This window comes from Equus asinus, chromosome 23 (genome assembly GCF_041296235.1).
Source record: "Equus asinus isolate D_3611 breed Donkey chromosome 23, EquAss-T2T_v2, whole genome shotgun sequence".
Lineage (NCBI taxonomy): Eukaryota > Metazoa > Chordata > Mammalia > Perissodactyla > Equidae > Equus > Equus asinus.
This window is the reverse complement of record NC_091812.1, coordinates 15,820,491-15,845,765: the sequence shown is the minus strand read 5'-3', so window position 1 is coordinate 15,845,765 and position 25,275 is coordinate 15,820,491. Positions and strand designations below refer to the sequence as shown.

Here is a 25,275-nt window from a genome sequence, read left to right as displayed (position 1 = left end):
GAGGAAGATGGGCACGGATGTTAGCTCAGGGCCAGTCTTCCTCAGCAAAAAGAGGGGGATTGGTAGCAGATGTTCGCTCAGGGTTAATCTTCCTTAAAAAACAAAAAATAATTAGCTTTGCCTATTTTGGAACTTCATATAAATGAAATTACAAAGCATGTGTTTTTTTGTATCTGCCTTATGTTTCTCAACATTACATCTTTGTGATTTTATCTATCTTGTTGCACGTAGTAGTAGTTTGGTTTTTTTCATTGCTACGTAGTTTTCTGTTGTACAAGTATACCACAATTTATTTACCCACTCTAATGTTGATATACATTTGGATTTTTTTTCCAGTTTGGGGCTATGACGAATCATTTGCCAGACACAAGCACTCATGTATCCCGGGTGCATACCAGGAGTGGACTTGCTGGGCTTTGGTGTATAAATATATGCTAGGCATTAGCAGGTGCTATCAAAAGTTTTCTGAAGTGTTTGCATCATCTTCTGCTACCACCAACCATGTGTAAGAATTCTAGTTTCTTCATCAACACTTGGTGTGGTTAGTCTTCTTAATTGTAGCCATTCTGGTGGGGTGAATAATGTCTCATTATACTTTTAATGTCCATTTCTCTGATGACTAAGGATGTTGAGCATCTCTCATATGCTTACTAATCAGTTGGGGAGAAAATTTCTTTTTTGAAGAGTTATTCAATGCCTTTGCTCATTCCTTTGTTTAGACTGACGGTATTCTTTATTGATTTGTAGGAGTTCTTTATTTATTTTATATATGAGTCCTGTGTTGGAGATACATACTGAAAATCTTTTCCTTCAGTCTGTGGTTGCATTTTCACTCTTAATGTTGTCTTTGATGAACAGAAGTTCTTAATTTTAGTGAAGTCCAATTTATTAGCCTTTCCTTTCATGGTTAGTGCTTTTTGTGTCCTTAAGAAATCTTTACCTTCCAGAAAGACGTGAAGATATTCTCCTGTGGTTTTTTCCTAGGAGTTTTATAGCCTTACTTGTTACAATTAAGTCTCTAACCTTTCTTAATTAATCTCCGGTATGGCGTGTAGGGTCAAGCGCATTCTTTCTCATATAGAGATTCCCTGGGGCCAGCATCATTTAGTGAAGGATCATCTTTTACTGAAGTAGCATGAACTTCAGTGTTGCCCCTTCATAACCAGGTGGCCACACATACATATGTACATGTGTGGGTTGATTTGTAGTTGCTCGTTTGTGTTCCATTGGTCTATGTATCTACTCTTTTTTTTATGAGGAAGATTTGCCCTGAGCTAACATCCATTGCCAATCTTCCTCTTTTTGCTTAAGAACGATGGTCCCTGAGATAACATCCGCACCAATCTTCCTCTAGTATATATGTGGGTTGCCACCACAGCATGGCTGATGAGTGGAGTAGGTCTGCATGTGGGATCCGAACCTGCAAACCCAGGCTGCCGAAGAGGAGCGTGCGGAACTTGGACCACTCAGCCACGGGGCCGGCCCCTATCTGTGTGTTCTTATGTCAATGAAAGAGTTGACTTTGGGCAAGCTTTGCTTAGCTGTAATAATGGGGGAGGGGGTCTCCTGACCCTGTAGGGGTGTTACAACCCATACCCTTAAATTATTCAGACCCCAACTCGCTCCTTCCGTCAGACAGAGCCAGCATCAGTCCTTCTCCTTAGCATCTGGTTTTCGCTTTCCTGTGATTCTGGTCCCTGCCCCTCACCTGTGTTTACTGCTTGTTCATTTCAATGAGCTCAGCTGTGCATTTAAAGGTATGGATGCCATATTTTACCCAGCAGTTCCGGATATTTTGAAGCAGGAGAGTTTTCACGTTGTCTAATCTATGACTTTGCTGGAAATGAAAAGTCTCTACTTCAAGAAAAAGGAAAATCTACCAACAGAGGGCTGAAAGCAGTGTGGGTTGCCCCAAATGGTGTTCAGCATTGCTCCTTAGAGATAAAGGGAGCAAGATACCTTTGACAGTCCTCTGACTCTCCTGAAACTTCTATATTGATGCTTATCAGAGAATCACAGAAGTCCTGGTCAGAAACGGGCATCACCCCTGGTTTTGACAAGGTTCTCAGCTGCTGTGCCAGCCCCCTAAGGTCTCCGAAGTGAGCTGCTCTCTCACTACACTTGGTTTAAGCATCGCGAAGCAGTCTCTTCACATCGTCTTCACAATTTCCATTCTAAGAGGTTTATTAGTTCCTCAAATTTTCCCCCCTTCTTTAGAAATATTATGAAAGGGAATCTACGGTTATTTGAACTAGCCTTCAAAGTCTCTGTTTTCTTCAAAATTTAAGACAAAATCTCCATGTTCAAAGTCACGTAAATTCAAGTGTGAATATCCCATATTATATATAATAATATTTTTCTTTCTTGTTTTAAAGACTCAATTTTTCTAGAGCAGAATTGAGAGGAAGATAGTGAGATGTCCCATAGACCCCTGTCCCCACACAGGCACAGCCTCCCCGTTATTGCTCTTGTTTTAAACCAGTTGGTCTTGAGAAGCTGCTAAGAGCCGTGATGGTGGCATCAGAGCATCAGAGCATCAGAGCGTCCGTTTAATCCCCATCCCGCCACGTGCCCCCTGCTGATTTCAATGGAGCTGCAGACCTTCTCTGTGCTTCAGTTTGCTGGCAGTAAAAGCAGTGATAGTGTGCGTGCATTTGCATCTCGGCGGAGGTGAGGGCTGGCGCAGGAACAGCGTGCCTGCAGGCGGGTGGGGCAGTGCCTGACAGAGCATTAGCCGTGATGAAAAAACCAATACCTAAAACTCAAAGATACAGCTGGGTGTCTTTTTCCAGAATCTCATAAACATCAGGCCAGCTATCCCTTTATTTTGACCTCTAAGCTGTACCTCAAAGGAGAAACAAACTCGTTTACTCACCGACCTCATCTTTGCTTCACCCTGAACAGCATCTCAGTCTTTAACTCTCTCAGATACCAGAGAAAGTGTCTCGTGTCATTCTCTCCTGCTCCCTCAGCAAAAATCTCCTCTCTCTCTTCACAAGAAGAAAAGAGAAGCACGGACTGGGAAAGCAACATCCTTGGAGGTTTCCTCTCACCCCTGCTGGCTTGGCTTCCACTTTGTTCTCTGAGACAGGAGGAAGGGAGCGCTCGCCCGCTCCTTGCTGTCTTATCAGGAGGAGCGCTTAGGCTAATTCAGACTTCTGCTGGCGTTAGTTTCCCACTAAGCTTTTGCCCCCGAAAATCAAATTCTGGCCCCCTTTTTTGGACAACCATCAGCCAAGCAGAAATATCTACTGCAATACCAATATCTACAGACAACACAGTAGGTGATGTGGGGCATACCCAATCCTCTGCTGAGTTTATAATCCAGGAGCACTAAGAGAGACACACATGGAAAATTAACTACACACGTTATGAAATTAGTGCCAAATTGGTAGGATAGAAAATAAGTGATGTCTGCATTTGTTTGATTGTGAGTAATTTAGCAGAAAGAGTGTGCTGTGGAGACAGACAGCAGGGCCTCTAAAGCCAGCCAGAGGGCAGGTCACCCAACTGAACAGTCCTTGAGACCTTCAAGTGCCCCTGGCCTCCTTCTGCCTGAAAGCCCACGGGCACAGGCCAGCCACCCTGACTGGAGCAGGCCTGGTCCCAAGTTGAGGTAACGTGTGGACTACGTGGCTTGGCATGAAGTCTCTGGTAACACTGGATGGATACCACGGGGAACCTCGTACCATGCTGACATTTGTGTCGCTTCCAGGTTTTCAACACAAGGCACCCTCTATCCTCTTGCTTTACGAATGCTGTGAAGAAGGCAGGGGAAATCACCAGTGCAGCTCTTCCAACGAGAAGGCTGCAGCAGAGCGCAGACTTGCAGCTCCCAGCCCAGGGGCCTTCTAGAAGCCGTTCCAGGCAGGAGGCCTTAAAGATCAGACTGTCTACTCACCTTTCTGTAGATGGCAAATATGGTTCCAATGGAGGCCAGGCAGTCAATGTTGGAAGATCCATCCAGTGGGTCAAAACAGACCACGTATTTCCCCTAAATGCAGAGGGGAGAGCCATCTGATCAGGTTGCCTTTGCACCAACACACTCTATGTAAGCGGCCGCATGTGGCAGATAGATAACACAGCGTGAAAAAGCAATCAGAGCAAAGGGATTTCCTTATCAAAAAGCACAGTCACTTATGGAGGGCAGAGCATTTTGCACATATGAACTGTGCAGCTCAGGGCCCACCTGCCCGGAAACGGATGAACTGACACCCACATGGGGCGCTCAGGGTCCCACCCCCCTCCAGAGAGCTCTCCTGGCACCTGCGCTAGCTCCACCCTCCCCTCCTACCTGGGCCCACTGGGGACCTCAAGCTGCTGAGGTATGAGAGGACACCAGGTCTGGGAATAGGTAGGGAAAAAAGATAAAGTTGAGCTAGCTCTATCCATATCCAGTGTCAGTTATTGATTTATTGATAATTCTTTCTGAGCCTCTCCCTAGACAGGCTTTTTTCATTTTGGAGCACTTTGACCGAAAGACTTCAGAAAATCTCAGAAAAATGTCCCCAGCCCTCTGGGTCTGTCTTGTTAAGACAGCTAGTATGCACAAATACATCAGGAGAATAAAAATACCCTTCTGGGTTTTGCTGCGTCCAGCCCACCTGGCTGCTGTGAAGACCAGAAGGCAGAGCGGGCGGGTCTCTCTCGCCCACCCCCACCGGCATCACGGGCTGCCCCAGCCACCATTCCATGAAAAGAAATGCCCAGATACGTTTTACAAGCCTCCTATGTGCAAGGTCCCGTGAGGACGTCAGTGATGGGGACCAGAGTCTCCTGGGTAATTAAACGCTGGTAATGAGCCATCAGGTAAAATGGGAGTCATTTCTCCCACCACTAAAACGACTTTCCCCGGCTCTCCAATGAGGCTGCCCTAGCTTAAGTTGAGCTTTAGTTCTTCTTTTTTTTTTGGTCCCTTGCTCAACCTGGGGGAGGGGCACACAAAAAAATGGAATAATCCATAAATTGGAAATTCCCCATTCTTCCTGTGGATAATCCAATTCGGCCCATCCATTCCCGCGTGCATTCATTCAATGGCTATTTGGTGAGCATCTAGCCTATGCTGGAACACGTTCAAGGAGCTAGTGTGGGAGCACGTGTGGAGTAGTCAGGAACCAGCATGAAGGCCTGTGTAGCTCAGGCCAGCTGGGAAAGAAAATGGCAGATTAGATTGTAGAGATCATCGAGGGTCGTATCAGTGGAAATGGAAAGTTGAAAATAATAGGTGTGACTTAGCTTCAGTTACGTGAAGCAAGTAAAATGCTTTGCACAGTCCCTGGCATACAGTAGGTGTTTAACAAATTTGGCTTGACCTTTTCTGTCCTTTCAGCTAATCATAAAGAAATGGCACCTTGCCCCCAACACTCAACGTGTAAAACAAGGGCCAATAGTGCCAGCATTTATTTTGTGTTACTGCATCGCAGCTGAACGTGGGTTGCATCTTCTGGCCGCCAGCAAACCTCTCTCTTTAATAAACTGTGTGTGGGGCCAGCCTGGTGGCCGAGTGGTTTGCATGCTCCGCTTCGGCAGCCCAGGGTTTCCCCAGTTCAGATCCTGGGAGCGGACCTGGCATTGCTCACCAGGCCATGCTGAGGTGGCGTCCCACATGCCACAACCAGAGGCACTCACAACTAGAACATACAACTATGTCCTGCAGGGCTTGAGGGGAAAGAAGAAGGAAAAAAAGAAGAAGATTGGCAACAGTTGTAGCTCAGGTGCCAACCTTTAAAAAAATAAACTGTCCGTGAAACCACAGTGAATACAGACCCTCCCAGTCATGCCCTACAGTAACCAAGCTGCTGCCGCATCACGGCTGAGCATGCGACCTTCGTGATTTCTTCCCATATTAGTCCAACAGTTCGTCAGGCATGAAGACATCTCTGCAACCACAGCCCCCTTCGGGAAGAGTGTGTTGGGAGGGGCGTGGAAGTGGGGATGAGAAGAGGAAGAGGCTGAAAGTGTGGCTCTCCCCAGAACTCTACTTTTTACCAGACTTGATGATTTTCCAGCCCGGAAGGCCAGCCCTGCTTACCAGTACAGTAAGTGAAACTCATGAACCCCACCCACTGAGGCATTTTGGTAAATTGCTCTGATTTATTTCCTGAATGAATCACTGCCTTGTTAGGGAGTCTTTTTTCACTAGACAGCATAAGACTTTCAACTAATGAAGTATGCAATCCGTTCTTCCCGGCAAACAAAAGTTAAGCAATACAGGAAAATCTCAGAAACTAAAGAAAAGCTGTGCAACCCAAGATTCTTCCCGACTCAGCAGCACCATCTGCTGGGGAGGGGACTGCAGCCCGCCCCGCACGCACCCTCTTCTCCTTGGCCGTGATGATCGCCTCCTTGTTCTCCTCCGAGACCAGGACGCAGGTGCTGTAGGAGGACTGCAGCATGTTGATCACCAGGGAATTGGACAACACGTCCAGCTTCTTCACCTCGTCCCCCGTCACGTTCACGGTCCCCGCGATTCCATACCTAAGAAGACAACGAGGTCACGAAGGTCAGCCCTGACGCTGGGGCACCACAGTGGACCCTACCTTCCTTTCCTGGCTCTGGAGGCTCCGGATTATAAAGATAGACCAAGTGGGTCATGTCTCACGGCGGCGATTCTTAACACTCCTGCCTCACACGCACCTCGGGGGTACTGTCATGGTCCCTTGTTCTCCAGATCGCAAGGAGAATTCAGTCTTACTCGCACACAGACCTGCACTCAGCCTGGGAGGTGACGAGGAACCGAGACTTCATAGTCAGACACATCACCACAACTGTACAGCACTCCAGAAAGTACAGGACCACCTTCCAGCACTGGAATTTCAACTGTTTGTTGATTATCCTCAAATGCTGGCCTGCTGGGCCCCATTAAAAATTGCCTGCTGTCGTTTGGCGTTACTTGAATAAGAAGGAAATTTGAGGACGGACTCAACGGATTTAGCTCTCCGCTACCCTTCCAAGCCACACAAGAAAGAGCACCACTACAAAACTCTACCCAGCTTTGTGTATTACAGTGTCAACAGGCAAAGGTCTCTGCTTCCCCTTTGTCGGGGATCCTTCTCAAATGCGAGTCAGATGACTTTCACCTCACCCAGAGCTCCCGCGTTCCCCACAGTGGGCCTTGGCCACTGACATTACCCCTTGTCCCTCTCACCCTCACTCGGCCAATCTCAGCCTCTGGAACCCACCGGGCACACACCTGCCTCACCACTGACCCCCGGTTTTGCTGCCCACCCCCACAATCTTCCCTCTAAGAGCCACGTGGCTATCACCCCACTCAAGCTTTTTGCATTCCAACAGCCACAAAGGTCCTGTGGCCACCGGCACCCAGCAAGCTGCTCCTCTATTTTCATCTTCACTCACAGCATTTCACCCACAGGATGCTCTCTGCGCACCATCAGCTTTTTCCTACCCACCCGCCTAATTGCTCCGAAAGCTTCTCTGGTCCTCCTTCCTGTTCCTGCCACACCCCTGGCACACCTCTGCCATCCCTTCCACAGCGCTCACAATTTGCTCATGGGAATGCCTTTCCTGCTGGATTATCTGCTGGCCAAGGGCAAGAACTGTGACTTACTATTTGTCTCCACAGTGCCTGAGGGCAGAGTAGAGCTCAGTGTGTGTTTAGTGGCCTGTGAAGAAAGGACGGCAAGAGAGCAGTTTCCCTTCCTCTCCTTTTTTCAGCTCCATTCATTGGCTGAAGGAATTCACAGGTGGTTCTAAGGCAGCCAGGGGTTGAGAACCACTGAGCTACCCTAAGCAGGGCCAACTCACTTCCCACCCTCTTCCCTGATTGACAGCCCCCCCGACGCCCCCCACAAGGCGATGTCGGATGTGCTGTGCTGAGCCAGCCGCCTTAGAAAACAACACTGGTAGCCTGGCCTCAAAGCTTGTACCTTCTGGTTCAAAATAAAAGCAAACAACAACAATAAAACTGGGTTATTTTGCGTCGAAGTCTAAAGGGACCACAAACCCTATCCTCCTGTTTAAACTGGAATCTTGATGCAGCTGCGGCTGGAGAGTGACGAGCTAGGGCGCCGGAGGCCTGCGGTGGGCAGAGCTGAGACACAGGCTCAACGTCCTGTGCTTCGCAAAGCCCCCAACATCTCCAACCCCACCTCTACTCCATCCCCAACCAGTGTCCAGGTGCTGGCGTCCTGCTGGGTCTACCCCCATCAACACCCCTCCTTCCAGAAATAATGGAAGGCCATTCACAGTGAGATCTCATTGCCTGACACCTGCTCCAAGTCACGCGGTGGGCGAAAGGGCGCTTCACAACCCAGCAGAGGACAGTGTCTCCCACCACCGTAACTAACACTGAAGCCTTGCCGACAGTTCCGAGGGGCGACGGCCCACCATCTTGACGCCGGAAAGCCATGGAGAGGCTTCCGGCAAGGCATTCCCTTCTTTCTACAGCAAGGAGCGGAGAAAGAAGAAGGAAACACACGAGAATTTCTGATCATTTTTGCATTTATCGAGCCTGGACCTAGAGATTTCTTCCCAAAAAGAGGAAGCAAAGGAATGCGGGGCTTGAGCCCCTCTCAGTGGGAAAGTGACAGGAATATGTGAGAGTCCCGTTCTGCTCTCAGGAGCAGAATTGCTCCAGGACCGACTGCAACCTTTTAGCAACTTGAGAAGCAACCCCAGGTCCTCTTAAAATAACCTCAGCATCTTGTTAGAAAGAAGGAATTGCCAGCCAATAGGCTTCTCCTGCTGCCGCTTTGGGCGTCTGTTGCCGAGGAGCCGGGGGAAGGATGCCGGCTGACGGATGCCGGCTGACTCGGCAGAATCCCGGGCCTCTGCCGGGCGGGGACCCCGCCTCAGTCTGCGAGAACGCGCCGGCGCCTCCGTCTCGTTTCCACGGGCCGCGCCTGCCATCTAGTGGTCATGCGGCTGCATCGACATTTCCCGGCAAAAAAGCCGGCAAATTGCCCCAGGTCTGGGCTTGGAACCCCGGCAATCAGGAGTATTTACTGAGCATTTATTACGGGTCTGGCACTGTGGAAATGATTATCACGTGGACTTACTAAGCCTTACAACAACCCTAGGAGTTAGGGGCTATTAGTGTCCTCTCCATTTCATAAGTGGGGAAGATGAAGTCCTAGCAAAAATAGATCATTGCCCATGATCACATGGTAGAAAAAGCCAAGTCAGATGAGTCCCTTAATTATCCAATCTCTGAGTCCACTTCGTCTGGACGCTCAACGGCCACAAAGTCAGGCAGCGTTCTGCAGCTGATTGGTACAACCCTACCGCAAGCGCTGCTGCCTAGCGGGACGTCCCGCACAGAGGAGCCGCCCATTAGGGTGGGTGGACGATACTGTGATGTCAGCAAGCAACAGGGACTCCCAGGAACCCGCTCCAAGCACCGCGGGGCCCACACACAGTGGGAGGCAAAGCCACTACGCAGTGTCCCTCAGCAGGACCCATCACCTGGCAGGAGCAGGACAGAAGCAAATGGCTGCACCTCACATTCATGAAGGTCCTTAAAAAGCAGAGCTTGGCCATTGTTGCCAAATGAGGTGATAAGACGGTTATAGCAACACACGGAAGGGGAAAGCCGTCAGAATGCATCTTTAACTAGGATCCCGTTACTGCATCACAAAACCTTGTATCAATAAGTTCCATACTTATCTTGTGACAATGACATCTTGTGATATAATGCTATCACATTTTTTTGTGTTAAAACACTAACCTGCTAAGAAAAAATCTTAAATTTTGGACTTTGTTATTTGTGCATTTGGGTGCCATAATAATAATAATTAATAATAGGTGCTTTCAACCTCTAAGAAGACCTCCCAGTGAAATTACTACAATGAAATGGAAGCCGAAAGAAAGACTGCTTTTTTTTTTTTTTATCATAAACTTAAGCTGCGCACTTGGCCATTCCGACCAGCAGCCGTAGCATGAATCTGTCATTCTGTGCGTGGATGAAGCACCAAGGAGAACAAAGTGGAACGGTGCTCTGCGTCCCCTCCCCCCGGCCCAGCCCCTCCCAGCTCCGTGCGCACCAAGTGGAGAGGAAGACAAAGAAAGACACAGAAGAGAAACTTTGAAAAGCGGCCGGCAGAAGACTCCTTCTGTTGGAGAGAGAGGAGAGGTTGGGCCGGCCCTGGGAAGTCATCTGTTTTGTAAATGACCCCGCTCCTAACGTATTGGCACAGGTTCCGCCTATAAGATGCTCATATCCGCAATGGGCATAAAGAGACGCTTCAAGTCTCCTTGCGGTTTCTTTGTGCCAGGGAGAATGCAAATACAAATCATGATAATTCAGTGTGTGTTTTAAGGTCACAAGCCACTGGGCTTGTTATTAAAACACACGGCAACTGGAAAAATTATATATATATATATATTTTCTCCATAGCGTGTCTCCGAGTATTTTGTTTCTTTCTCGAAATGTCAAAGTACCCTTTATCAAAGCACACGTGACAGTAACAAACACAACTTCCCTCCAGGGCACAGAGGCAAACAGCTTTCCCTGCGGTTTCTCGCCCGGGCACCGGCACCTGCGGCGCTGCGCACACCCGCCCCGGGGGCGGCTGCGGGTCGGGGAGGCCCGCGCGCCCGGCCCTGCGCCCCCGACTCACAGGTGGGCCAGGCCGGCCTTGCGCACGGCCGAGGAGATGGCTTTGATGGCGGTCAGCATGGAGTTGAGCAGCTGCGTGAGCTCCCCGGTCCCTTTGGCCTGACGCCCCTTCTCCATAACGTAGCGGGTCAGCGTGAGCATGTCCGTTTCGAAGGGGCTTCTGTCCGTCATTGCGGCGGGGAATTTTTCAAATCCTTCTTTCCTCCCTGCAGAAAGCCTTGTTTATCTCTGAGGGCTGTGGCTCCTCCGTATCAGAGCTGCTTAGAAGTCTGTGCTGGCCGTGCCAGGACCTTTAAGGAAAAGTGCCCCAGCCCACGTGGTTGAGATAACTGGGCGAGCCCTCAAGGAAATCTCCCCGGCGCGGGCTGGTTCTCAAGGCTGCCAAGGCCATAAGCAAGCTGTAAATAGAAACGGGCAGCCCAGAAACACAGACCTTCTTTCTCTTGATGAACCTTTCTCTTTAAAGATCCTAAGAAGCAGTCATTTACTAACAGGTGGGAGATGAGAAATCTAGCTACTGAAAGATGATCCATAAAACTCTCTTCTTTAAGGACTCAGGATCCTTGGCATGTGTCTGCTGCAGAACCCGACCTCCCTGTAGTCATATAACTGGCAGATTGGCGGACGTCTTATCTGGGGTAAGGGTTACATAAAATAGTGGCAATCCTGGGACTTCTGAGCCAGAGTTCTTTCACATAAGTTTGAAAAGGATGCTTTTATTCCCAAAAAGCATGCATGACTGAATGGATCTCCAAATCTGGAAGAAAAAGGCTGTATTGCTAGCACAGAGCCTAGCACCAGAGTTATTTTATCAGTTTCTCTAGATCTGCACTTTCATATAGGAAACATTACAGAAGAGTATAAAGAAAAAGTGCAAGTTCTCGCCACCTGCCCATCCCCCAGCCCACTCCCTAGAAATAACCACTAGAGCTGGAGGGGGGGGGCTGTTTTGGTAACAGGTGCCATCAGGCTGGGGCTGGGGGTGGGGTGGTGGTGGTCTGCATAAGGTGGTCCAAGCACTTTCTCTAGTGGCCAACAGATCCGGCTCTGAGTCCCACGCTAGTCATCTGCCAGTTGTACCACCTAGGAAAGTTCCTGGAGCCTCAGTTTCCCCTTGTAAATGGAGATGACAATGAAACATCTACCTCACAGAGTGGTTGTGAGGATGAAAGGTGATAGGCGTGCCTGGCACATCCCATTTCTCTTGCATATATAACTGTTATGTATACATATATAATTCCGTTTTACAAAATAGCAGAATGTGCACATTGCTCTGTAATTTGATTTTTTTCCTTTGACTTATTTCGATTAGAATGTGTCTAGCTGCTAGTAATAGAAAACTCAGAGTGATTTAAATCTTGGAGTTCATTTATCTCACATTTTCTCATGAATTCTCTAGGAGGCGGCTGCTGGCATGCATTGAGCCCTTCACAGGTTCCGCTGGGAACCACTCTGTCTCTTCTTGGTAATCCTTGGTCAGCTGGCTTTTGCCTCCAAGCTTGTCATTTTAGCTCTGAACATCTCGTCCATGCTGAAGACCCAAAGAGGGGAGAAAGGCAGCTCAACCACATCAGTTCCTTTTTATTAGGAAAGAAAAATTTCCCCAGAAACACCCCACTCCCTGCTTCCGGCAGACTTGCACCAATGGCGCACTGGCCAGCTTTGTATCACATGGTCATCTCTTGCTGCAAGAGTTGGGCACTGGTGTTGGATCAACCATCTCAAGTGTCTGCCATAGCCAAACGCATTGGAAACACATCTGTGTGGGCCCTGAGAGACGGCCTGCATCCCAGGGTGGACAATCAGGTGGACCACGCTGCGACAGGCTTCCTTCTCTGTGCGTGGGCTCGTGCGAAGGCTTCCGGGAGATACAGCTCTGGGAGAGGAGCAGCTCTGCTGGAACGTTTTAATTTTGACATCACCAGGATGTAAACCAGAAAACTGTCTTTTTCTTTTCCAAGAGCTTCTGGGAATTGCGACGCCTGTGGAATGGAACTTTCTTTGATCCTGCCCCGTCTAAGTTTTTGTCTTTTGCATGACAGATCAACCATGATTCGTCGGACGTGATTATAGAAAGAGCAGTGGCTGGAGATGAGGAGTTCCGGGCCAGTAAATGACTGCCAGACCAAGGAGGGCCTGGTTGACCGGTGTCCAGGTTCCCTTTAAAGTCTAACGTTGTCATCTGATTAAGGTTTTCCCACCTGATGGTACAAAACAGTGCCGCTCAAAGTGGACCTCACATCTTTCTTAGAGAAATGAATACGTACATTCACACAAAAACCCATTCACAAATATTGACAGAAGCTCTGTTTGTAATTGTCAGAAACTGCAAATACCCAAATGCTCTTCAATGGTGAATGGATAAACAAACTGTGGTAGATCCATAAAGTGGAACACTATTCAACAGTAAAAAGGAACAAACTATTGTTACACGTAGCACGGAGATGAAACTCAAAGGCATTGTGCTGGGCAGAAGCAGCCAGTCTCATAGTCTTACAGAGACAGAGAACAATGGCCCCAGTTGCCAGGGGTAAGGGGTGGGGAGGGGGCCGGAAAAGGGAGTATTTTGCCTGATGGAACTGTTCTATATGCTGATTACGGTGATGAAGACTTGAATCTATATGTGTTAAAATTCATAGAACGGTATATTTTTTAAGTCATTTTACTGTAAAACAAAATACAAAGAGAATCATGGACAGTCTGCAAACTGTGCTGGTCCACGACAAGGGAAGTAGAAAAACTGAAAGTATTTAGAAATTTCTATAGCAATTTTTCTGTTGCGTTTGCTCTGATTATATTTATTAAAATGTAATTTATGTTTAACAAAAAAAATAATTTAAATGGAAATGAAATTACCATCTAACACAAATCAGTTGGGGCCTATATTTTGTAATTATTTGTTTTTTAGTTCATTTTCCCAGTAATTTTTTTTTTTTTTTACCATTTTAACCATTTTTAAGGTACAGTTCAGCGGCTTTAAGTACATTCACATTGTCCTACAACCATCACCATCATCCATCTCCAGACCTTTTTCATCTTCCCAAAGCGAAATTTTGTGCCCATTAAGCACTAATTCTCTGTTCCCACATAGTCCCCAGCCCCTGGAAGCCACTGCGCCACTTTCCATCTCTACGAATTTGACTGTTCTAGGTACTTCATATGAGTGGAATCATACAATACTTGTCCTTCTATGACTGGCTTGTTGCACTTAGCATAATGTCTTTGAGGTTTATCCACGTTGCAACATGTGTCCAAATTTCCTTCATTTTTAAGGCTGAATAATATTCCGTTGTACTGATACACCACGTTTTGTTTATCCATTCATCCTTTAACGGACACCTGGGTTACTCCTACCTTTTATTTTTAGGTATGCTTTTTGGTGAGGAAGATTGACCCTGAGCTAACATCTGTTGCCAATCTTCCTCTTTTTTCTTTTTCCTTTTTTCTCTTTTCTCCCCAAGACCCCAGTACGTAGTTGTATATACAAGTTGTAAGTCATTCTAGTTCTTCTGTGTGGGATGCCACCTCAGCATGGCTCGATAAGCAGCGTGTAGGTCCACGCCCAGGATCTGAACCTGGGGCCACTGAAGCGGAGTGCTCAAACTTAACCTCTCGGCCACAGGGCCGGACCCTGCTTCTATCTTTTGGCTATTGGAATAATGCTGCCATGAACGTGGTTGGACAAAGATCTGTTCAAGTTCCTGCTTTCCATTTTTTAGGGTATATACCCAGAAGTAGAATTGCTGGGTCATGTGGGAACTCTAATTTCTTGAGGAACCTCTAGACCTTTTCCACAGTGGCTGCACCATTTCACTTTCCCGCCAGCAGTGCGCAGGTGTTCTAACGTCTCCACATCCCTGCCAACAGTTGTTATTTTCTGTTTTGTTGATAATAGCCATCCTAATGGGGGAAATGGTGTCTCATTGTGGCTTTGATTGGCGTTTCCCTAATAATTAGTGACCTTGAGCATCTTTACATGTGTTCATTGGCCTTTCCAGTAATTCTTTTTATTAGGTTTTATAAAAGTTCACAACAGATTGGAAGTGAAACAAACAAACAAACCAGTGCTTCAAAACAGCTCCCAGGAGAAGCACTGGTGCCCAGCATGCTGTGGAGGTTAAGAATGAGCAAAAGGCTGGATACTTTGGGGATTAGGAGGGGGACGTATTGGCTAGTGTCATTTATAATCCATCAACTACTCGCCCATAAGGGGATCCGGGGCGCGTCTGCTGTTTCTGCCGCCAGCCTGCCCCGGCTGACCACTGGGTGCAGCCATCACACCCCTTTGCAGCTACATTTAAACGTTAGAAGTTCAAGTTACCCAATGGTCTAAAATTGCAGCTGATGACCTTTCAGCAAATGCCAGAGTTCTTCCAGGGCACACAACATGGTGTAAACTAATAGAGCCGCTGTGGTGAAAGCCCCGAGGAGGGGAGAGGAGCACCCAGCTCACACGTATTTCAGTGCCAGGGATAAACGGTGCCCACAGAGCTATCCACGCCCTGCCATGCTGCGTGGGAGATGCTCACAGACCTGAGTCTAAGGAGATCAGGACACGCAGACCCTCCCAGCAGTTGAGGCAATCCTGCTCACGTGTCAGGGCCCTCCCCCTGAAGGCAAGGATCTGCAATGTGACTCTAGAGGATCAGCTGAGCGACCATTCTTTGTTAGCAAACCTGCTCAGATTCTTTCCATACACTCTCTCATGTAATGCCAACACATGCTTTTGTAAAGTTTTCATTATGAGAAATAATGCTATCAGGTAAAAATGCAAAAAAATATGCACTTATAGAAAAATGTTAAAAAAAATGTCTGCACATTTGTCCACATGGGACTACCATACTGCCTACATACCGAGCACAGAACCCTGAATGCCATTGTAAACTGCTTCATGTAGGCACCCGTGTCCTCGCAGAGCACATCCACTTTGTCTTGTGCACCAATGAAACCAGCTTGATGCTTACGCAGCAACTTGGTGGGATAACAGAAAACAAGGATGGAAACTAAAGAATACAATTCCCACTTTCCTATAACATAATTGTACCAAGTCCAGTTTTCAATACGAAAAAAATCTATAGGAAAGTGCTTTGTACATTCTTCTAATGCAAAACAAAGTTAAAGTGGGACTGGCGTGTGGTAGAGCTGTGTTTTAATTCTGTACTACCCATTGTGCCTTTTACTTATATTCTCATCATCCTATGCTGTTTTCTTTTAATTTTTTTAAAGACTGTTTTTTAAAGTAGTTTAAGTTTACAAGAAAATTGAGAAGAGGAATAGAGATTTCTCATTTCCCCATGCACCCACACATGCGTAGCCTCTCCTGTTATTAACATCACTCACCAGAATGGTATATTTTTTTAAATCAAGGATGAACCTACATTAAGACATAGTCATCATCCCAAGTCCACAGTTGCAATTAGGACTCACTCTTGGTGTTGTACATGCTATGGGCTGGGACAAATGTATAATGGCATATATCCATCGTTATAGTATCACACAGGATATTTTCACTGCCCTAAAAATCCTCTGTGCTCTGCCTACTCATCTCTCCCCTCCCCGCCTTACCCTTGGCAACCACTGATCTCTTTATTGTCTCCATATTTTGCCTTTTCCAGAATGTCATATGGTTGGAATCATACAGCATGTAGCCTTTTCAGATGGGCTTCTTTCACTGAGTAATATGCATTTAAGGTTTCTCTGTGTACTTTCATGGCTCAATGTCTCATTTCTTTTAGCACTGAATAATACCCCATTGTCTAGATACTCCACAGTTTATTTGCCCAGTCCCCTAATGAAGGACGTCTTAGTTGCTTCCAAGTTTTGGCGATCATGAATAAAGCTGCTATAAACATCCTTCTGCAGGTTTTTGTGTGGACGTGAGTTTTCAGTTCCTGAAATACCAAATAGTGTGATTGCTGGATCATATGGAAAGTATGTTTAGTTTTGTAAGAAACCTGGAACTGTCTTCCACAGTGAGTGTACCACTTTGCATTCCTACCAGCAATGAAGGAGAGAGTTCCTATTGCTCCACATCCTTGCTAGCATTTGGTGGTGATAGTGTTTTGGATTTTCATCATTCTAATAAGCGCATAGCGGTATCTCATTGTTTTGATTTCATTTCCTTGATGACATATGATTTGGAGCATCTTGTCATATGCTTATTTGCCGTCTGTATATCCTCTTCAGTGAGGTGTCTGTTGAGGTCTTTGGCCCGTTTATTCATCGGGCTGTTTTCTACTGTAGAGCTTTAAGAGTTCTTTGCATATTTGGGGTAACAGTCCTTTATCAGGTGTGTCTTCTGCAAAGATTTTCTACCAGTCTGTGGCTTGTCTTTGTGTTCTCTTGATCTTGTCTTTCCCAGACCAGAAGTTTTTAATTTTAATCAAGTCAGCATATCAATTCTTTTTCATGGATTGTGTCTTTGGTCTTGTATCTAAAAAGGCATCACCATACAAGGTCATCTAAGTTTTCTCCCATGTTATCTTCTAGAAGTCTTGCATTTTACATTTAGGCCTGTGATCCATTTTGAATTAATTTTTGGGAAGGGTGTAAGGTCTAAATTCATTTTTTTGCAAGTAGATGTCCAGTTGTCCCAACTCCATTTTTCAAGAGACCAGCTTTGCTCCACTGCATTGCCTGTGCTCCTGTGTCAAAGATCAGTGACTACATTCACGTGGTTCTATTTCTGGGCTCTCAATTCTGTTCCATTGATCTATTTGTCTATTCTTTTGCCGATACCACACTGTCTTAATTACTGTAGCTTTATAGTGAGTCTTGAAGTTGGGTAGCATCAGTCCTCCAACTTTGTTCTCCTCCTTCAATGTTGTGTTGGCTACTCAGGGTCTATTGCTTCTCCATACAAATTTTAGAATCAGTTTGTCAATATCCATAGAGAGCTTGCTGAGATTTTGAGTGGGATTGCATTGAATCAGTAGATAAAGTTGGGAAGAACTGACATCTTGACAATATTGAGTCTTTCTATTCATGAACATGCAATAACTCTCTACTGAGTTAGTTCTTCTTTAATTTTATTCATTGGAGTTTTGTAGTTTCCTCACATAGATCTTATACATATTTTGTTAGATTTATACCTAAGTATTTCATTTTTGGGGGTGCTAATGTAGTTGGTATTGTGTTTTTAATTTCAAATTCCACTTATTCATTGTTGGCATATAGGAAAGCAATTGACTTTTGTATACTAACCTTGAATCCTGCAATCTTGCTGTAATCTCTTATTAGTTTCAGGAGGGTTTTTTGTTATTTCTTTTGGATTGTCTACATAGATGATCATGTCATCTGTGAACAAAGACAGTTTTATATTTTCCTTCCCAATCTGTATACCTCTTACTTCCCTTCCCCACCTTATTGCATTAGCAAGAACTTCCAGTATGACCTTGAAAAGGAGTGGTGAGAAGGGACATCCTTGCCTTCTACCTGATCTTAGTAGGAAAGCTTTGAATTTCTCACCATTATGTATGATGTTATCTGTAGGTTCTTTGTAGATAGTCTTTATCACATTAAGAAGGTTCCCCTCTATTTCTAGTTTACTGAGAGCTTGTATCATGAATGGATTTTGTCAAATGCTTTTTGTGAATTTATTGATATGATTGTTGATTTTTCTTTTGAAGTCTGTTGATGTAATGGGTTACATTAATTGATTTTCAAAAATTGAACCAGCCTTGCATACCTGGATAGTCCCACTTGTTTGTGGTATATAATGTCATATACTTTTGGGGATTTGATTTGCTAAAACTTTGTTGAAGATTTTTACATCTATGTTCATGAGATATTGATCTGTAGTTTTCTTTTCTTGTAATGTCTTTTTCTAGGTTTGGTATTAGGATAATACCAGCCTCACTGACTGAGTTAGGAAGCATTTCCTCAGGTTCTATCTTCTGAAGAATATTTTAAAGACTTGAGGGGCTGGCCCAATGGCCAACTGGTTCTGCACACTCTGTTTCAGTGGCCTGGGGTTCACGGGTTCGAATCATGGTTGCAAACTTATTCCACTCATCAGCCATGCTGTGGAGACATCCCACATACAAAGTAGAGGAAGACTGGCACAGATGTAGCTCAGGGTGAATCTTCCTCCAGCAAAAAGAGGAAGATTGGCACCAGATGTTAGCTCAGGGCGAATCTTCTTCACCAAAAAAACACAAAAAGATGATATTATTTTTTCCTTAAATGTTTGGTGGAATTCATCAGAACCTATCTTAGCTTTATACTTTCTGCTTTGGAAGGTTATTAATTTCTTTAATAGATATAGTCCTAGTCATATTATCTGTTTCTTCTTGTATGAGTTTTGACAGGTTGTGTCTTTCAAGGAATTGATCCATTTCATCTAGGTTATCAAATTTGTGGGCATAGAGTTGTTCATAGTATTCCTTCATTATCCTTATAATGTCCGTGGGATCTGTAGTGATGTCCCTACTTTTATTTCTGATACTGGCAAATTGTATTCTCACTTTTCTTGTCTTAGTTAGCCTGGCAAGAGGCTTATCAATTTTATTATCTTTTTGAAGAACCACCTTTTGTTTCATTGATTTTCTCTATTGATTTCCTGTTTTCAATTTCATTGATTTCTGCTCTGATTCTTATTATTTCTTTTCTTCTGCTTACTTTGGGTTTAATTTGCTCTTCTTTTCCTAGTTTCCTACAGTGGAAACTTAGGTGATTGATTTTCGATCTTTCTTTGTTTGTAATATATGCATTCAATGCTATAAATTTCCCTTTCAGCACTACTTCACTGCATCCCACAAATTTTGATCAGTTGTGTTATTTTCAATTAGCTCAAAATATTTGTAAATTTCTCTTGAGATTTCTTCTTTCATCTGTATGTTATTTAGAAGTGTGCTGTTGAATCTCCATGTAATTTGGCATTTTCCAGTTATCTTCCTATTATTGATTTCAAGTTTATTTCCATTGTGGTCTAACAGCAGACATTTTGTGATTTCTACTCTTATAAATTTGTTAAGGTGTGTTTTATGGCCCAGAATGTGGTCTATCTTGGTGAATGTTCCATGTGAGCTTGAGAAAAATGTATATTTTTCTGTTATTGATGAAGCAGTCTATAGATGTCAATTATATCTTATTGATTAATGGTGGTGTTAAGTTCAACTGTGTCCTTACTAACTTTCTGCCTGTTGATCTGTCCATTTCTGAGAGAGGAGTGTTGACGTCTCCAACCACGATAGTGAATTCATCTATTTCTCCTTGCAGTTCTGTCAGTTTTGCCTCATGTAGTTTAACTCTCTGTTGTTAGGCACATACATGTTAAGGATTACTGTCTTCTTGGGGAATTGAACACTTTCATATAATGTAATGCCCTTATTTATCCCTAATAACTTTCCTTACTTTGAAGTCAGCTCTGTCTGAAATTAATATAGCTACCCCCGCTTTCTTTGGATTAATGAGAGCATGGTATATTTTTCTCCATTCATTTATTTTTAATCTATATGTGCCTTTATATTTAGAGTGGGTTTCTTGTGGACAACATATATTGGGTCATGTTTTTTAATTCACTCTAATAACCTGTCTTTTAATGATAGATTTAGACCACTGACATTCAAAGTGATTATTGATATAGTTGGATTAATATTTATTATATTTGTAACTGTTTTTTATGAGTTGCCCTTGTTCTTTGTTCCTGTTTTTGTCTTCCACCTTTTTTCTGCATTTTACGGTTTTAGTTGAGTATTTGATATGATTTCATTTTCTCTCTTGTCTTAGTATATCACTTACATTTATTTTTTTAGTGGTTGCCCTACAGTTTGCAAGATAAATTTACAACTAATCCAAGTCCACTTTCAGATAACACTATACCATTTATGGGTAGTGCGAGTACCTTAGAATAATAAAATAATTCTAATTCTTTCCTCCTATCCCTTGTGTCATTGCTGTCTTTTATTTCACTTATACACAAGCAAACATAAGCATATATACATAAGATATATACATAAGCAGACACAATCAAATACATTATTGCTATCACTATTTTGAACAAACTATTATCTGTTAGATCCATTAAGAATAAGAAAAGTAAAAGTTTTCATTTTCCCTTCACTAATGGCTTCTTCAGTGTTCTTCCTTTCTTTCTGCAGATCTAAGTTTCTGACCTATATTATTTTCCTTCTCTCCAAAGAACTTCTTTCAACATTTTTTGCAAGGCAGATCTACTGGCGACAAATTCCCTCAATCTTTGTCTGAGAAAGTCTTTATTTCTTCTTCGCTCTTAAGGGATAACTTCACAGATTACAGAATTCTAGGTTGGTAAGTTTTTTCCCTCAACATTTTAAATATTTCGCTGTCTTCTTGTTTGCATGGTTTCTGAGAAGAAGTGAGAGGTAATCTTATCTTGGTTCCTCTATAGGTAAGGGGCTTATTTCTTCTGGCTTCTTTCAGGATTTTTCTTATCTTTGGTTTCCTACAGTTTGAAGGTGTTTTCGTAGGTGTAGTTTTTAGGTGTAGCTTTTTTGGTATTTATCCTGCTTAGTCTTCTCTGAACTGCCTGGATTTGTGGTTTGGTGTCTGACATTAATTTGGGGGAAATTCTCAGTCATTATTGTTTCAAATATTTCTTCTGTTCCTTTCTGTCTTCTCCTTCTGGTATTCCCCTTACATCTATGTCCCTCCTTCTATAGTTATCCCACAGTCCTGGGATATTCTCCCTTGGTTCCTTTTTTTTTCAGTCTTTGTTTTCTTTGCTTTTCAATTTTCAAGGATGCTATTGATCTATCCCCTCACTCAGAGATTCTTTCTTCAGCCATCCAGTCTACTAATAAGCTCATCAAAAGCATTCTTTATTTCTGTTACAGTGTCTTTTAGTCTCCAGTATTTCGTTTTAGGATTTCCATCTCTCTGCATACATTGCACATTTGTTCTTGCATGCCATCTGCTTTATCCATTAGAGCCCTTAGCATATTAATCATGGTTGTTTTAAATTCCTGGTTTGGTAATTCCAACATCTCTGCCATGTCTGGTTCTGATGCTTGTTCTGACTCTTCATTTTGTTTTTTGCCTTTTGGTATGCCTTGTAATTTTTTCTCAATAGCTGGACATGATGTACTGGGTAAAAGGAACTGCTGTAAATAGACTTTGGGTCATGTGGTGGTGAGGTGTTGGGGAGGGCAAGTGTCCTGTAGTCCCATGATCAGATCTCAGCAGTTAGTGAGCCCGTGCCTCTGGGCTGTGAGCTTCACCAGTGCTTCTCAGGTTTTTTCTTCCCCTATAGATGGCTAGAGCTGGCTGGAGTTGGGTATTTCCCCTCCCTGAGTTGGTTAGACTCTGATAAGACTCCTGCAGGTTAGGCCCTGGTTAACTAGCTTCCCCTGAGGGCAGGCCTTGTTAAGAAGAGCTGAGTGCTCTGGTGTGTTTTTAAATGATTCCTTTTCCTTGGATATTTACTGTGAGAATCTCTTCGAGCTCTTGGAGGTAAATCTCACAATATTACGGAGGATCACCTATGGCTGGGTCCTCTGTAGTTTTTAACTCTCAGACTTGTCCACACTGAGCCTCCAGCAAATTGTCAATTACAGTTTGGGTTCTCCCACCCCTGCTGGTTTTCATGGTAGTTTCCCCTGTGAGTCTCTGCTCTGGTAAGCCATGCCTCTCTGTAGTCACTCAGTGGTGTCTCCAATCTTGTCTGTGTCCTCCCCTCAGTTATGGATCCAAGAAAAACTTTCAGTCCATTCAGCTTTTTACTTGTTGCTACGATGGAATGGTGACTTCCAAGCTCCTTACATGTGGAACCAGCCCAATACATGCTTTTTCATGTAACGTCAACATCCCTGTGTGTAGCCTGGCAAACATATTTGGGGTATCTGCTCAACTCATGATCCCCATTTTGGAGAAAATTGCATCCTTCCCATAAGAAGAAGACTCAAGGCATGCTTGCTCTATGTGACCCTGGTCTCTGGCTGCAGCTGATTGGACCAGAAGTCGACACTTGACACAAGGTGAGCCAATCAGATTTTCTGTCCTGGGAACTTAGCTTGAGACGCTAGTGAATTGGGTGCTAATGCTGGACCTATGAGGGATGCATCCTTCAGTGAACTGTCTTGTACAAATGGGTACCAGGTTTTGTGAGATCCCCTTGACTCTCTCCAACAAATTCCCTTTCTGATTTAGCTAGAATGAATGGATTTCTGTTACTTATAGTGAAAATGACCTTGGCTACAACAATAGGTGTAACAATTAACAATATACAAATGAAGAAACTGAGGTTCAGAGAGGTTAAAAAAACTTCCCCAAATTCAGTCTTAGGATGGCCTAGGATATACTGCAGTAACAAATAAGCCCCAAATCCCAGTAGCTTTGTACAACAAAGGTTTATTTCTCCTTCACATCACAATCTGATGTGGACAGTGTGATGGCCCAGGCACCCAGGTCCTGCCATGTTGTGATACTGTCACTGAAGTGAAAGGCTTCAAAGGTTGCATGGAAGGTAAGAGAGAGGATGAAGGATTAAGCATTGGATTTTCAACCTAGAAGTAGTAGACATCATTTCCACCTGCATCCCATTGGCCAAAGTCCAGTCACATGGCTCTTATCTACATGCAAAGGAGGCTGGGAAATGTAGTTTTCTTGTGAGTCCAGGAAGAGAAAATGGTGTGGTGAGCTTTTAGTTGGTCTCCACCAGACCAACACAGCTGGTAAGTGGCAGAAGCAGGACTTGACTTCAGGTCAACCTGACTCCAGCATAAAGTGTCTCAAAGTTAGTTGCTGTTGCTGCACTGCCTTCTCTGCAGCTCACCAAGACCCTCAACAGAGAAAGGTGTGCCCTCCGTGCCCCACCACCATTTCTGCTCTGCTCCACCCCAGCTTGTGGGTGTCACGTGCACCTGCACCTTAGGAGCAGCACCTCAGAACCTCAGAGAAACCAAAAGTAGCATCTCAATAAAAAGGCAGGCCATTTTGAGTTTAATCCTTCGAGTCCTCAGAATTGTGTAGTCAATGGCCTGTGCACATCCAGGCACCCGTTTGGTGGGAACAGTCCTGTGAAGGAACAGATGTTCTCTAGGCTCTGTTGCATGAGGGACCTTGAATTACATGATCAGAAAACACACGCAAAACCACTGCTGCTTCAGGAAGGCATTGTATTAGTTTCCCAGGGCTGCTGCAACAAATTTTCTCAAACTGAGTAGCTTAAAGCAGCAGACCTTCATTTTTCCCCTGTTCTGAAGGCCAGAAGTCGAGAATCGAGGTGCCAGCAGGGCCATACCACTTCAGGGCCCTCTAGGGAAGAATCCTTGCTTGGCTCTTTCAGCTGGTGGCAGTCAGCATTCCTCGGTTTCCTTAGCTTGTGGCCACATCACTCCAATCTAACCTCCATCTTCACATCACCTTCTCTGTGTCTCTATAAGGACACTTGTCATTGGATTTAGGACCCGCCTGAGTAATTCAGTAGGATCTCATCTCAAAACGCTTAATTTAATTATATCTGTAGGGATCCTTTTTCCAAATAAGGCCACATTTACCGCTTCCAGGGATTTGCACATGCATGTGTCTTTTGGAGGGCCATCATTCAACCCTCCATAGACATGTCAAAGTTATTCCCAATTCTGAAGTTGGGGACCAGGCCACAGTCACTGAGGATTTTGGGAACCAGCGATGCTCAGGCGGAGCTTCTACCCCCATCCTGGTCACAGAGTGTTCCATCAAATGCCCAGTGGCACAGCTGTGGTGGCAAAGCCAGGGCAGATGGATGCCCTGGAGTCAAGCTGGAAAGATGCTTTCTTAGCTTTTGGCAAAGGACACAAAACAGCAAATACACCATTGTGGAGAAACTCTTCTACAGATTTGCTGTAAAATATTTAGAATTTAGGCTTATTGCCAAGTATGGTTTTAATTTGGAAGGTGCAGGGTATGGTATGGAGCCTCTAAGAGCAAAAGTCAGACCTGGAGGTGGGAATGGGGAGGCATGGGCCTCTTTACAAGTCCTGCTAACGCTGTGACTGAGGAATCTTATAGAAAATCCCTGGCAGCCAAATATGTGAGCGGTCAGAGGACGATGTTTTCCTTTGCGTGTTTTGATTAAGGGTAGGAGGGATCTCCCATTTTAGCGACAGTGTGACATTGTGGGGCCTGACAACCAGAGGACCTGGGTCTTGCCAAGTCTCTACACAACACTCAGTGAATGCCATCCCCTCACCCTCATCGGTGAAGGGCATCCAGGGATCTCCAAGGTCAAATCCAGCTTTGGGATTCCAAGAGCCATCAGAGGAAGATCATTGCGTGCTGTTTCTCTGGGTTTGTGTCTTCTTTTCTCAAAGAAAAAGACAGAGAAAGACTGGATGCATCCACCGTACAGTGCAAACAAGTACCAGTTGAAAACCCTCAGTTAAATAAACTGATGGCTCAATCAAAAGGCACCACACAGAACCTACAGACAAAAGCAGAGGAAAGAGATCTTTCTGTGATTTTGCTTGGTTTCATCATGGCACCAGAGTGGAGGAGTAGCATTTCCCATCCAGCTGTCTTAATAATAGGAAATGACTCCTGGCCTGCCACATCTCCGTCAGTGCTTTGAGAACCAGAAGCTACAAGAACTGAGTTACAAGATGGTTAAAACTCAAAAGGTGTTTTATGAGTGAGGGGGCTTTCCTGTGAGGGCCAGTCACAGCTGGAGTGGCAGAAATACTGGCTCCGGGTCCAGTCAGTGGACAAATGCAGAGCCAATGCTCAAGATAAAACTGAGTTAT

At 44.7% G+C, this 25,275-nt stretch overlaps 1 protein-coding gene across 1 annotated transcript in view; it reads right to left on the bottom strand.

The window, feature by feature from the left end:
• Positions 1–11,179, bottom strand: part of FBP2 (fructose-bisphosphatase 2) — a 54,863-nt gene extending 43,684 nt beyond the window's left edge. The window contains exons 1-3 of the mRNA XM_044756824.2: positions 10,578–11,179; positions 6,315–6,477; positions 3,902–3,994 (exon numbers count right to left, since the gene is read on the bottom strand). Coding sequence (XP_044612759.1) covers positions 3,902–3,994; positions 6,315–6,477; positions 10,578–10,747 — 426 coding nt within the window. The 5' untranslated portion in view covers positions 10,748–11,179. The remainder of the gene's footprint in view (positions 1–3,901; positions 3,995–6,314; positions 6,478–10,577) is intronic.
• Between the last annotated feature and the right edge of the window lie 14,096 nt (positions 11,180–25,275).